At 40.5% G+C, this 15,756-nt stretch overlaps 1 protein-coding gene across 1 annotated transcript in view; it reads left to right on the top strand.

Annotated features, from left to right (window-relative positions):
• Positions 1-15,756, top strand: part of LOC311239603 (atrial natriuretic peptide receptor 1) — a gene marked incomplete at both ends in the record, with an annotated part of 83,160 nt that overhangs the window by 31,298 nt on the left and 36,106 nt on the right. Inside the window, 5 exons of the mRNA XM_084327973.1 lie at positions 8,473-8,592; positions 9,108-9,201; positions 11,177-11,264; positions 11,694-11,833; positions 13,340-13,492. Coding sequence (XP_084184099.1) covers positions 8,473-8,592; positions 9,108-9,201; positions 11,177-11,264; positions 11,694-11,833; positions 13,340-13,492 — 595 coding nt within the window. The remainder of the gene's footprint in view (positions 1-8,472; positions 8,593-9,107; positions 9,202-11,176; positions 11,265-11,693; positions 11,834-13,339; positions 13,493-15,756) is intronic.

Genomic DNA, 15,756 nt, shown 5'->3' with positions numbered 1-15,756 from the left:
TTAGCATTTCGTTTTTTTTAGATTATATATTAGATTAGATTTAGATTATTAGATTATATATTAAATAACTGAGAGGGCATACATACCCTCATCTCGCACCTTGTTGCCCATATGCGCATGTCCAGAGTTAATTATATTGTATATTGTTACACTGCCTTTTTATTAAATTTTAATTTTTACTTCTCCACTGTACTATAATTCTGTGACCTGTACCTGTATGTCTCTACTACCTGTACCTCCCCTCCCCCTCCCCCACGCTGCTATGATACCTGAATTTCCCCAATGGGATCAATAAAGGAATATCTTATCTTATCTTATCTTATCTCTGTGTTAGTTAGTTAGTTAGTTAGTTAGTTAGTTAGTTAGTTAGTTAGTTAGTTAGTTAGTTAGTTAGTTAGTTAGTTAGTTAGTTAGTTAGTTGGTTAGTTAGTTAGTTAGTTAGTTAAGTTTCAAGTTTCTCAATTTTTTTTATTAGTTGTCATACAAAAATACAGAGTACTTTTATATAAAATGCTTCTTTCTGTTTTGCTCCAGAGATTGTGCTAGATATTAGTTAGTTAGTTAGTTAGTTAGTTAGTTAGTTAGTTAGTTAGTTAGTTAGTTAGTTAGTTAGCCACAAACCAATACAAAATCAATGGGGTCAAGCTCCTGTCTGTACAAGCTGAGCTGAGCTCACTGGAATCCTCTCCACAGTGAACACAGAGTAGATTTCAGCTGTATTCAGTCAGCTTGTACAATGTATAATCCATTGACATGTATTGGTTTGTGGCTAACTATCCTATGAGGGCTAGGGGTCCAAAAATCCTCCCTTTAAATGTTCTGCAATGAATAGAATGATGTTGTTTCTCTCCCTGTCTCCGTCTCCGTCTAATGTTTATTATACAATGGCATGCAAATTTCTCGATTCTGATTGGCTGAAACAGTCAAGTTAAACGTGGGTATTTGTTATAACCCCCGCTTGTGATCCCAGGACCCGCCCACAACCGAATTACAATCAATCCGATGTGCGAGTTTTTAGAACTGAAAGCAAGATGGCGGACAATAACCTTACGAATGGATATGTTGAAAGGGTCATAACGACTAAATCAAAAACAATTCTGTCACGGCGAATGTGTCAGTTTCTTACACAATGTTGGATTATGTAATTGGTGGGTCATGAGTCATTGTGGAACAAAATAAATATTGCACGAATTGATTGATTGCAAATTTTATTAATGTCCGCCTTGTTTCAAACTGGTTAGGCTTAGGCCCTCTTTCGAAGTTGGTTATGCTTAGAGTTTATCTTTAGAGCAGGGCGATAGACCACCAGCCCTGATTCCAAACTCTAAGCATAACCAACTTCGAAAGAGGGCGACTTTGAAAGAGAGCCTAAGCCTAACCAGTTTGAAACAAGGCGGACATTAATACAATTTGCAATCAATCAATCAATTCAATAATCCACGCTCACTTAAAACAGCGCACCTCCCAGCTGCTTCTATAGAAAGTCGGTTAAAAAAAAAGTTGGATGTGTTAGTGACAACAGTTGGATGTGTTAGTGAGAACAGTTGGATGTGTTACTGAGAACAGTTGGATGTGTTAGTGAGAACAGTTGGATGTGTTACTGAGAACAGTTGGATGTGTTAGTGAGAGACAGTTGGATGTGTTAGTGAGAGACAGTTGGATGTGTTAGTGAGAACAGTTGGATGTGTTAGTGAGAGACAGTTGGATGTGTTACTGAGAACAGTTGGATGTGTTACTGAGAATAGTTAGATGTGTTAGTGAGAGACAGTTGGATGTGTTAGTGAGAACAGTTGGATGTGTTAGTGAGAACAGTTGGATGTGTTACTGAGAACAGTTGGATGTGTTACTGAGAACAGTTGGATGTGTTAGTGAGAGACAGTTGGATGTGTTAGTGAGAACAGTTGGATGTGTTAGTGAGAACAGTTGGATGTGTTAGTGAGAGACAGTTGGATGTGTTAGTGAGAACAGTTGGATGTGTTAGTGAGAACAGTTGGATGTGTTAGTGAGATACAGTTGGATGTGTTAGTGAGAGACAGTTGGATGTGTTACTGAGAACAGTTGTATGTGTTAGTGAGAGACAGTTGGATGTGTTAGTGAGAACAGTTGGATGTGTTAGTGAGAACAGTTGGATGTGTTACTGAGAACAGTTGGATATGTTACTGAGAACAGTTGGATGTGTTACTGAGAACATTTGAATGTGTTACTGAGAACAGTTGGATGTGTTAGTGAGAGACAGTTGGATGTGTTAGTGAGAACAGTTGGATGTGTTAGTGAGAACAGTTGGATGTGTTAGTGAGAGACAGTTGGATGTGTTAGTGAGAACAGTTGGATGTGTTAGTGAGACCAGTTGGATGTGTTACTGAGAACAGTTGGATGTGTTAGTGAGAGACAGTTGGATGTGTTAGTGAGAGACAGTTGGATGTGTTAGTGAGAACAGTTGGATGTGTTAGTGAGAGACAGTTGGATGTGTTACTGAGAACAGTTGGATGTGTTACTGAGAATAGTTAGATGTGTTAGTGAGAGACAGTTGGATGTGTTAGTGAGAACAGTTGGATGTGTTAGTGAGAACAGTTGGATGTGTTACTGAGAACAGTTGGATGTGTTACTGAGAACAGTTGGATGTGTTAGTGAGAGACAGTTGGATGTGTTAGTGAGAACAGTTGGATGTGTTAGTGAGAACAGTTGGATGTGTTAGTGAGAGACAGTTGGATGTGTTAGTGAGAACAGTTGGATGTGTTAGTGAGAACAGTTGGATGTGTTAGTGAGATACAGTTGGATGTGTTAGTGAGAGACAGTTGGATGTGTTACTGAGAACAGTTGTATGTGTTAGTGAGAGACAGTTGGATGTGTTAGTGAGAACAGTTGGATGTGTTAGTGAGAACAGTTGGATGTGTTAGTGAGAACAGTTGGATGTGTTACTGAGAACAGTTGGATATGTTACTGAGAACAGTTGGATGTGTTACTGAGAACATTTGAATGTGTTACTGAGAACAGTTGGATGTGTTAGTGAGAGACAGTTGGATGTGTTAGTGAGAACAGTTGGATGTGTTAGTGAGAACAGTTGGATGTGTTAGTGAGAGACAGTTGGATGTGTTAGTGAGAACAGTTGGATGTGTTAGTGAGACCAGTTGGATGTGTTACTGAGAACAGTTGGATGTGTTAGTGAGAGACAGTTGGATGTGTTAGTGAGAGACAGTTGGATGTGTTAGTGAGAGACCAGTTGGATGTGTTACTGAGAACAGTTGGATGTGTTAGTGAGAGACAGTTGGATGTGTTACTGAGAACAGTTGGATGTGTTAGTGAGAGACAGTTGGATGTGTTACTGAGAACAGTTGGATGTGTTACTGAGAACATTTGAATGTGTTACTGAGAACAGTTGAATGTGTTACTGAGAACAGTTGGATGTGTTAGTGAGAGACCAGTTGGATGTGTTACTGAGAACAGTTGGATGTGTTAGTGAGAGACAGTTGGATGTGTTACTGAGAACAGTTGGATGTGTTAGTGAGAGACAGTTGGATGTGTTACTGAGAACAGTTGGATGTGTTACTGAGAACATTTGAATGTGTTACTGAGAACAGTTGGATGTGTTACTGAGAACATTTGAATGTGTTACTGAGAACAGTTGGATGTGTTACTGAGAACAGTTGGATGTGTTAGTGAGAGACAGTTGGATGTATTAGTGAGAACAGTTGGATGTGTTACTGAGAACATTTGAATGTGTTACTGAGAACAGTTGGATGTGTTAGTGAGAACAGTTGGATGTGTTAGTGAGAGACAGTTGGATGTGTTAGTGAAAACAGTTGGATGTGTTAGTGAGAACAGTTGGATGTGTTAGTGAGACCAGTTGGATGTGTTACTGAGAACAGTTGGATGTGTTAGTGATAGACAGTTGGATGTGTTAGTGAGAACAGTTGGATGTGTTAGTGAGAACAGTTGGATGTGTTACTGAGAACAGTTGGATGTGTTACTGAGAACAGTTGGATGTGTTAGTGAGAACAGTTGGATGTGTTAGTGAGAGACAGTTGGATGTGTTAGTGAGAACAGTTGGATGTGTTAGTGAGACCAGTTGGATGTGTTAGTGAGAACAGTTGGATGTGTTAGTGAGAGACAGTTGGATGTGTTAGTGAGAACAGTTGGATGTGTTAGTGAGAACAGTTGGATGTGTTAGTGAGAACAGTTGTATGTGTTAGTGAGAGACAGTTGGATGTGTTAGTGAGAACAGTTGGATGTGTTAGTGAGATACAGTTGGATGTGTTAGTGAGAGACAGTTGGATGTGTTACTGAGAACAGTTGTATGTGTTAGTGAGAGACAGTTGGATGTGTTAGTGAGAACAGTTGGATGTGTTAGTGAGAACAGTTGGATGTGTTAGTGAGAACAGTTGGATGTGTTACTGAGAACAGTTGGATATGTTACTGAGAACAGTTGGAAGTGTTACTGAGAACATTTGAATGTGTTACTGAGAACAGTTGGATGTGTTAGTGAGAGACAGTTGGATGTGTTAGTGAGAACAGTTGGATGTGTTAGTGAGAACAGTTGGATGTGTTAGTGAGAGACAGTTGGATGTGTTAGTGAGAACAGTTGGATGTGTTACTGAGAACAGTTGGATGTGTTACTGAGAACAGTTGGATGTGTTAGTGAGAGACAGTTGGATGTGTTAGTGAGAGACAGTTGGATGTGTTAGTGAGAGACCAGTTGGATGTGTTACTGAGAACAGTTGGATGTGTTAGTGAGAGACAGTTGGATGTGTTACTGAGAACAGTTGGATGTGTTAGTGAGAGACAGTTGGATGTGTTACTGAGAACAGTTGGATGTGTTACTGAGAACATTTGAATGTGTTACTGAGAACAGTTGAATGTGTTACTGAGAACAATTGGATGTGTTAGTGAGAGACAGTTGGATGTGTTAGTGAGAGACCAGTTGGATGTGTTACTGAGAACAGTTGGATGTGTTAGTGAGAGACAGTTGGATGTGTTACTGAGAACAGTTGGATGTGTTAGTGAGAGACAGTTGGATGTGTTACTGAGAACAGTTGGATGTGTTACTGAGAACATTTGAATGTGTTACTGAGAACAGTTGAATGTGTTACTGAGAACAGTTGGATGTGTTACTGAGAACAGTTGGATGTGTTAGTGAGAGACCAGTTGGATGTGTTACTGAGAACAGTTGGATGTGTTAGTGAGAGACAGTTGGATGTGTTACTGAGAACAGTTGGATGTGTTAGTGAGAGACAGTTGGATGTGTTACTGAGAACAGTTGGATGTGTTACTGAGAACATTTGAATGTGTTACTGAGAACAGTTGGATGTGTTACTGAGAACATTTGAATGTGTTACTGAGAACAGTTGGATGTGTTACTGAGAACAGTTGGATGTGTTAGTGAGAGACAGTTGGATGTGTTAGTGAGAACAGTTGGATGTGTTACTGAGAACATTTGAATGTGTTACTGAGAACAGTTGGATGTGTTAGTGAGAACAGTTGGATGTGTTAGTGAGAGACAGTTGGATGTGTTAGTGAAAACAGTTGGATGTGTTAGTGAGAACAGTTGGATGTGTTAGTGAGACCAGTTGGATGTGTTACTGAGAACAGTTGGATGTGTTAGTGAGAGACAGTTGGATGTGTTAGTGAGAACAGTTGGATGTGTTAGTGAGAACAGTTGGATGTGTTACTGAGAACAGTTGGATGTGTTACTGAGAACAGTTGGATGTGTTAGTGAGAACAGTTGGATGTGTTAGTGAGAGACAGTTGGATGTGTTAGTGAGAACAGTTGGATGTGTTAGTGAGACCAGTTGGATGTGTTAGTGAGAACAGTTGGATGTGTTAGTGAGAACAGTTGGATGTGTTAGTGAGAACAGTTGGATGTGTTACTGAGAACAGTTGGATGTGTTAGTGAGAACAGTTGGATGTGTTAGTGAGAACAGTTGGATGTTTTAGTGAGAGACAGTTGGATGTGTTAGTGAGAGACAGTTGGATGTGTTAGTGAGAACAGTTGGATGTGTTAGTGGGAGACAGTTGGATGTGTTACTGAGAACAGTTGGATGTGTTAGTGAGAGACAGTTGGATGTGTTAGTGAGAACAGTTGGATGTGTTAGTGAGAACAGTTGGATGTGTTACTGAGAACAGTTGGATGTGTTAGTGAGAGACAGTTGGATGTGTTAGTGAGAACAGTTGGATGTGTTAGTGAGAGACAGTTGGATGTGTTAGTGAGAGACAGTTGGATGTGTTACTGAGAACAGTTGGATGTGTTAGTGAGAACAGTTGGATGTGTTAGTGAGAACAGTTGGATGTGTTAGTGGGAACAGTTGGATGTGTTACTGAGAACAGTTAAATGTGTTAGTGAGAACAGTTGGATGTGTTAGTGAGAGACCAGTTGGATGTGTTACTGAGAACAGTTGGATGTGTTAGTGAGAGACAGTTGGATGTGTTACTGAGAACAGTTGGATGTGTTAGTGAGAGACAGTTGGATGTGTTACTGAGAACAGTTGGATGTGTTACTGAGAACATTTGAATGTGTTACTGAGAACAGTTGGATGTGTTACTGAGAACATTTGAATGTGTTACTGAGAACAGTTGGATGTGTTACTGAGAACAGTTGGATGTGTTAGTGAGAGACAGTTGGATGTGTTAGTGAGAACAGTTGGATGTGTTAGTGAGAACAGTTGGATATGTTACTGAGAACATTTGAATGTGTTACTGAGAACAGTTGGATGTGTTCGTGAGAATAGTTGGATGTGTTAGTGAGAGACAGTTGGATGTGTTAGTGAGAACAGTTGGATGTGTTAGTGAGACCAGTTGGATGTGTTACTGAGAACAGTTGGATGTGTTAGTGAGAGACAGTTGGATGTGTTAGTGAGAACAGTTGGATGTGTTAGTGAGAACAGTTGGATGTGTTACTGAGAACAGTTGGATGTGTTAGTGAGAACAGTTGGATGTGTTAGTGAGAACAGTTGGATGTGTTAGTGAGAACAGTTGGATGTTTTAGTGAGAGACAGTTGGATGTGTTAGTGAGAGACAGTTGGATGTGTTAGTGAGAACAGTTGGATGTGTTAGTGGGAGACAGTTGGATGTGTTACTGAGAACAGTTGGATGTGTTAGTGAGAAACAGTTGAATGTGTTAGTGAGAACAGTTGGATGTGTTAGTGAGAACAGTTGGATGTGTTAGTGAGAACAGTTGGATGTGTTACTGAGAACAGTTGGATGTGTTAGTGTGAGACAGTTGGATGTGTTAGTGAGAGACAGTTGGATGTGTTAGTGAGAACAGTTGGATGTGTTAGTGAGAGACAGTTGGATGTGTTACTGAGAACAGTTGGATGTGTTACTGAGACTAGTTAGATGTGTTAGTGAGAACAGTTGGATGTGTTACTGAGAACAGTTGGATGTGTTACTGAGAACAGTTGGATGTGTTACTGAGAACATTTGAATGTGTTACTGAGAACAGTTGGATGTGTTAGTGAGAGACAGTTGGATGTGTTAGTGAGAACAGTTGGATGTGTTAGTGAGAACAGTTGGATGTGTTACTGAGAACAGTTGGATGTGTTAGTGAGAACAGTTTGATGTGTTAGTGAGAGACAGTTGGATGTGTTAGTGAGAGACAGTTGTATGTGTTAGTGAGAACAGTTGGATGTGTTAGTGGGAACAGTTGGATGTGTTACTGAGAACAGTTTGATGTGTTAGTGAGAAACAGTTGGATGTGTTACTGAGAACAGTTGGATGTGTTAGTGAGAACAGTTGGATGTGTTAGTGAGAACAGTTGGATGTGTTAGTGAGAGACCAGTTGGATGTGTTACTGAGAACAGTTGGATGTGTTAGTGAGAACAGTTGGATGTGTTACTGAGAACAGTTGGATGTGTTAGTGAGAACAGTTGGATGTGTTAGTGAGAACAGTTGGATGTGTTACTGAGAACAGTTCGATGTGTTAGTGAGAGACAGTTGGATGTGTTCCCGAGAACAGTTGGATGTGTTACTGAGAACAGTTGGATGTGTTAGTTGAGAGACAGTTGCACTTCCGAGCTGCTTCCACACGGAGGCAACTTCTCTCTTTCTATTTTTTGGCACTACTTTTTTTGCTGATGGTTTTGTCAATAGATCTTCAATTAATGTGTGTTTATTGTATAGCAATAAGGTTGGATGACATCGGCCATTGTATAAAAGCATTACATCAGACGACAGAGTGGGTTATAGAAATGAGATCACGCCTATGGGGGTCTAACGACCCTCGGCTGCGCCTCGGCCTAACAACCACCCATAGGCGTGATCTAATTTCTATAACCCACTCTGTCTTGTGATGTAATGCTTAACTGCACCAATATGTCAATGAATAAATGAATGATCTTTGCATTTATATAGCTCTTTTCTAGACACCCAAAGCGCTGTACAATGTAGGGCGGACATTGCCTCCTTCACCACCACTGTGATGTGGCCTGTCCAATGTGTCTTTAATCCAAGCTCTCTTTTGTCCTGCATGTGTCTCCTTAGTTGATCCGGCGATGCCGCTCCCATAACCCCGCCCACCGGCCCACATTCGAGCAAATCAGGAAGTTTGTCCATCGCATCAACCCGAACAAAGTCAGCCCTGTTGATATGATGATGAACCTGGTAATGAACTCTAATCAACAATCAATATGAACTCTAATGAATAATGAACTCTAATCAATAATCAATATGAACTCTAATCAATAATCAATATGAACTCTAATCAACCAAAACAAAGCCAGTCCTGTTGATATGATGATGTACCTGGTAATTAACTCTAATCAATCATCAATATCATCACTATCCACATGTCTAGAATAATACCAAAGTTAATTGTCATCATAAAAGTACAATTTAGCTCACTGAGGAACTGTCCTCTCTCTCTGCTTTTTTTTCTATCTCGATATGTCGCTCTCTCTCTCCCTTTCTCTCCTTTCTCCCCCCCCCACTCTCTCTCTCTCTCTCTCTCTCTCTCTCTCTCTCTCTCTCTCTCTCTCTCTCTCTCCTGTCTGTCTCTCTGTCTGTCTCTCTCTCTCTCTCTCTCTCTGTCTGTCTCTCTCTCTCTCTCTCTCTCTCTCTGTCTGTCTCTCTCTCTCTCTCTCTGTCTGTCTCTCTCTCTCTGTCTGTCTCTCTCTCAGATGGAGAAGTACAGTAAACATCTGGAGGTGTTGGTAGCAGAGAGAACTCAGGATCTGATGCACGAGAAACAGAAGACTGACAGACTGCTATATAGTAGGACACACACACACACACATATATACACACACACAAACTAGGGATGCACGATAATTATCGGGCCGATCAGCAATATCAGCAATTATGACGGCATCCCGATAAACTCGATAACGTTATTAATAGCTCCGATAATTTAATATATTTTTTGGTAAAAAAAAATGCTGTGTGGGTGAATTGGAATTAAGTGCGTTTGTTTTGACTAAAGGCTCCTCCCGTTTTGTCAGTACTGTGCTACGACTGACAGCGTGTGGTTTAGGAACAGGGCGTTTTACACAAATCCAGCGCTCCCTTACTTGGCTGTGACGTAGCCACGCAAGTTAACAACAAAGATGGCCGCGTCGGTACTCGGAGTTTCAGAGTAAAAAGATCGCTTGCTATTTGTAATAAATGCAATGCAGACGTTCCAGAAGGAGGGAAAATGGCAACAACTTGCAATACATCCAGCCCGACGGGTCATCTGCGGCATCACCACCGCCACGACGGACAGACAGACCGGCGCATGCAGTTCAGCGTCGCGGAGATCCAGCAGCTTGTCGATGTACTAATAGCCTCAGCAAGCTAACGTTAGCTGGCTCCAGCAGCTTGTCGATCTGCTGGAGCCAGCTAACGTTAGGTTGCTGAGGCTATTAGCACATCGACAAGCTGCTGGATCTCCCGAATGCTAACATTAGCTTGACTGGTTGCTGGCTAACTAATGAAGCTACTCGTCCCGGGAGATAACGGCGTTGCCTGGCTGGTTGTTGGCTAACTAATGTAGCTACTCGTCCCGTGAGATAACGGCGCTGCCTGGCTGGTTGCCCTTCTGTCAAACTTCTTTAATTTAGCAAACTATGCTAATGATGGTGATGCCGCAGGTGACCCGTTGTTGTGGTGGTGATGTGTCCACTCAAAGCCTCTTTATCAAGGCTCCGCTTTGAAAAAAGAAGAACAAAAAGCTTCGAGCGTCTTAGGTTGGATGCACCACAAGCTGTTGACGGATTGTGAATTTTCATTTGGAAAAATAAATATGGTCACTTTATCAGTCAAAACTGTTGTCTTGGCTTTTGTTTCTGTTGTCTGGTTAGGTCACATTTAAGTTGGTGTTAAGTTATTGTCCTGGGAAGTCTTTTTATGTATTATTATTGTATTGTGATATGTTTTGTTTCATGTTAAAAAAAAATTTTTTTTGATCAAAAGAAATATATACATTAAAAATGTTTTATAATACAATAAATATCGGTTATCGATATCGGTTATCGGCTTGAGGAGCATAAATTTATCGGTATCGGTGTCAAAAAAGCAATATCGTGCATCCCTAACACAAACACACACACACACACACATATACACACACAAACACACACACACACACACATATATATATACACACACAAACACACACACACACATATATATATACACACACACAAACACACACACACACACACAGCGCGCACACACACACACACACACACACACCACAGACACACAAACCTAACTAGTCAACACAACTTTATGGTCTCTCTCTTTTCTCTTTTCTCAGTCGTTTACAATTTTCTTCTTTTTCTACTTGGTATAAAACTACGGGGACCATTAGTTACTTCATGAACGTTCCGAAATCACTGTTTCAAACATGTATTTTCATAATTTTGAAGTGTGTGTGTGTGTGTGTGTGTGTGTGTGTGTGTGTGTGTGTGTGTATATATATATATGTGTGTGTGTGTGTGTGCGTGTGTATGTGTGTGTGTGTGTGTGTGCACTGTTACATTGTTAACATTGTTACTCAGCTGAAAGAGTTGTACCCTTCCTGTTGATTTGTTGTACATAACATGTAAGTCGAAAATGTTTATGTAAATATTGTGTGTGCGTGCGTGTGTGTGTGTGTGTGTGTGTGTGTGTGTGTGTGTGTGTGTGTGTGTGTGTGTGTGTGTGTGTGTGTGTGTGTGTGTGTGTGTGTGTGTGTGTGTGTGTGTGTGTGTGTGTGTGTGTGTAGGTATGCTTCCTAAGCAGGTGGCTGACGACCTCAGGCAGGGGAAACATTCTCAAGCTCAGAGCTATGTCAGCGCTACAGTCTTCTTCAGGTAGGAGAGAGAGAGAGATAGAGAGAGAGAGAGAGAGAGAGAGAGAGAGAGAGAGAGAGAGATCTGTAATATATCTGATTATTTGGTGATTATCAAGGGATCTGGATAAAACATTGCTTTATCCGTCAGATTCAGATGATGCTGTCGGCCATTTTGAGCCTCTCTTGGTTCATATAGGCATAAGTGTGTGTTGTGTGAAGCAAGGGCTTCCCCAATCTGTGCCAATTTGACCTGGACATGGGTCATTTAACAACCCCAGTTTCCTCCATAGACCAGACCATCTCATTTAACAACTCCAGTCGCATAGACCAGACCGTCGATCGATCTATCTATCTATCTATCTATCTATCTATCTATCTATCTATCTATCTATCTATCTATCTATCTATCTATCTATCTATCTATCTATCTACATATCTATCTATCTAGTGATATCGTAGGCTTCACTCAGCTGTCCAGTAGCAGTACTCCATACCAGGTGGTCGACTTCCTCAACAAACTCTACACCACCTTCGATGACATCATCGACAACAACGATGTATATAAGGTGGAGACCATTGGAGATGCCTGTGAGTACAACACATGTCTACATCCCATCAGCTGGAAGGATGTTTAAAGACTTAGGGCGGGATCCACAAAGAATGGATTGCACGGTGCTAATTGCACCCTTACTTACAATTCATTATGAATTGAAAATGGGGGACCCTGATGTAAACAAGACGAAAGTATTTCTCTGGTCTGCATCCCCTTAACAATTGTGTGTATTGAGCCGTACTGTATTGTACCCATTCTGCAATCTGTTACAGTAATACAATTTTCAATCAATCAATCACCTGCTTTGTGGATCCTGCCCTTAAACACTTTGGTTGCCATGGGTTAAATTCATGATATACCATAGGTTGCCGGCTCTATTTGTCTATGGAGAAGTACCCCTTCTTTGCATGGCTATAACTTTTTAAATTCTATTGCTACATTGCCATTATTAGGGCCCATTCAAAGTCCTATATGTATTGTTCATTGTGTAGCAACGTTAAACTTTTTCATTCACATATTCATAGTAAAGTATGGTCTAATGTATAAGTATGTTTTCATCTCTTTCTGCAGCTTTCTCCAGAACGTGATCTATAGCCCCAAATGCATTATATTGATGATGCAATACAGTTTTATGGCAATCAGCGCGATATAAAAAATTCCAACTAGACGTACTTCTAGAAGTTACTACACATCATCTGATGTTGACCGGATGGGCTAGGGGGCGTTTATAATTCCGTGGGCAGCGTTATACCAATCATCTAATGTGGGTCAAATGTTGATCATAGCAGTTAGTATCGAAGACGGTAATTTTACACGCTAAAACTCACCCCAGTCTCCGCGCGCCGTTGGGCGATCATCGTAGAGTAGAAATTTTATCATTATGGGATGTAGATTTACCCGGTCCATTTCCAGCTTTTATAATGGTATATACAACCAAATCATGTTGTTTATAGAGTTATTGGCAATCGATCGCTATGTAGTGTGTCGAGATCGAGTCCCGGAACCTATAGCGGGTGCCCGGAAGTAATACGGCCAATCAGCACAACCTCCATAGCACTTCCTGTTAAGCGATTGCGCCGATCGGCCACCAGATGGCGCTCCTGAACCGCCAGAGAGCTCAGTGGCTCCTCCTGGTGGATCTCAGGCCAGCGGAGGGGAAATATGAATCCGATCTCAGATTTTTGAAATATTGATATAAGGACGCTGTAAAGCGTCCTCCGGCAACTTGAGCATGGCCGGGAATGACGCTTTTAAGCGTTTTCCGGCAGTCAAAGTGTCAAATAGTTTTGTTCATGTATATTTTTTGCCAAATAACTACATGTACTCCATTATACTGCTAATTTGCTTATTAGAGTGAAATTTTTTTTTTATTATTATTATTTTAAGAATAAATTAATAAATAAATACATTTTTAAAAGTATTTTGTTTTAAGAAACCATAAAACCTTTGGCAATACTGTTATTACTGTTATTATACTGTTCATTATTTGACATTCATGCCAATAAGGCATCTTTGAATTTGAACGTGTGTGTGTCCTCCAGACATGGTGGTGTCAGGAGTCCCCAGCGAGAACGGGATCCTCCACGCCGCGGAGATCTGCAGCATGGCCCTGGAGCTGGTGGGGGTCTGTCGCTCCTTCAGGATCCCTCACAAACCCAACACACAGCTACAGATACGAGCTGGGATACACTCAGGTACACACACACACACACACACACACACACACACACACACACACACACACACACACACACACATACACATACACACACACACACGCGCGCGCGCGCGTGCGCACGCACGCACTTCTAGATGTTCAGGATGTAACGATAATCTCTCTCTTGTCCTCTAGATCAGTGGTTCTCAATCTGAATATGACATCTGTGATATGATCTGAATATGACATCTGTGATATGTTGATCTGCAGGTGCTTAATTCACATTATGCCTTTATTTTACTCCTCTTGGAATGATCTTCAACACACACTAAAGCAGTGGTTCTCAACTGAGCTTCAACACACACTAAAGCAGTGGTTCTCAACTGGTCTAGCCTCGGGACCCAACATTGTCCTTAGACATTAAGTTGCGACCCAAATTTTTTAACCACTATGATTTATTTCAAAAATCTTTTGCAGTAATGGTGCTGTCTTTCAATCTTTCATGCACTGTTAAAAACATGAAATAAACACAAAAAAGTGCAAGAAAAGTGCAACTAGGGCTAAAAATCCAATGAAATAAAATTATAATAAATAATATGCTTCTTAGCAGACTTCTTAGCTTAACATAACAGACCTACAATTGGGGGAACCAGGGGCGTATCTAGACCAAGCACTCTACTGGGGCACAGGGGGGCACTGAAGGATATGAGGCCGGTTTTGGGCGTTTTTTTTGGGCGAAAATGGGTGGATTTTGTAACTTTTTTTTTTTTTTTTTTTTTACTTTGTTTCGGTTTTAGGGTTAGGTTAGGGTTATGTTATTTAATTATTTTGGGGGAGCCAGCCCCCCAAACTCCTGAAATGCATAGAAATCTATGAAATAAATAAAACAATCTGACATTTATATTAAAAAGAGCTAGCCCCCCAAACCCCTAAAATACATAGAAATCTATGCATTTTTGAACAGTTACTATATATATATATAGTCAAGAAAGCATTTAGTCATACTTAAAGTTTAAAGTGCTTTACTTGCATTGAACATTGCATTGAACATTGAACATTGAGGATACATCATTAGAAAGCACAATGTATGTTTCCAGTTACGCAGATGACACACAATTGTACATGTCCGCTGAACCAAATGATCACACAGCTATAAACTCCATTTCCGCCTGTCTCTTAGCAATAAACAAATGGATGACGAACAACTTCCTAAAATTAAATGAGGGCAAAACTGAAATCCTACTAGTCGGTCCTATAACAAAAAGATAAATGTTACAGAGCAGGTGGGACCAAGTCATTGTTTTGCAAGTCTCAAGTCAGTCTCAAGTCTTGGTACTCAAGTCCCGAGTCAAGTCCCAAGTCAAGACAGGCAAGTCCCGAGTCAAGTCCCAAGTCAAGACTGACAAGTCCCAAGTCGAGTCCCAAGTCCTAACCTTTGAGTTTCGAGTCCTAAACAAGTCATAATATGCGCTTCACCAAAAAAAAGCATTATCAACTTGTTGGCAAAACATAATCTAATTTCTATAAATGTCATAATATTCAGAATCAGGGTTAGTTTCACAACTAGATACATTTGGGCAAGAGCTGCTTGAGAAAACCAGTTCAGGAGTATATTGAGGAAAAAAAAGAATAAGGATCACCATATCCATTTTAAAGGTAGGAGGATAACAATAACCAACATATTGTCTTCCCACTTGGACCAATAATTTATTTAACGTATGCCTGCCCTATATAGTCTATGGCACATGATCCATAATAGCAGACCTCGGTTCAACTAACTAGTCTACATTTTGGGGTATAAAAAATCATATCTATACATTTTGGGGTATAAAAAATCTGTACTGAAATGACAAGGCATCTCTGCAGTTCGTATATTAGGTAGTTTATTAGGTATTAGAATTAGGTAGGGCCTAAATCGTGTGCGAGTTCTCTCTCTCTACCTTGGATCAATGACAAAAGTATTTTTCAATTGTTTGTATTGAGCCGTACTGTATTGTACCCATTCTGCAATCTGTTAATACAAATGTCAATCAATAAAAAAAGAATTAAGGAGCAGCAGTACTGTTAGACTACTGCTGGCCATTCATCAACCGAGACATTGCTGACATTGTTTTATTTTATATGACTACCAACTGCCTAGCCAGCCGTGTATCAATCTAGGATGTAATGATAACGTTACCACACTGACTGTGTCGATGGCTCTCTCAGTTACAGTGGGTGACAATATTGTCACAAGGAAAGATGAAATTACATACCTAGGTTCCATCCTAGAAGCAAATCTTTCCTGTGACAAAATGCCAT

The sequence above is a fragment of the Notolepis coatsorum genome (genome assembly GCF_963971535.1).
Source record: "Notolepis coatsorum genome assembly, chromosome: 1".
NCBI lineage: Eukaryota > Metazoa > Chordata > Actinopteri > Aulopiformes > Paralepididae > Notolepis > Notolepis coatsorum.
The sequence above is the reverse complement of the archived record's forward strand: the minus strand, read 5'-3'. Positions and strand labels throughout refer to the sequence as shown.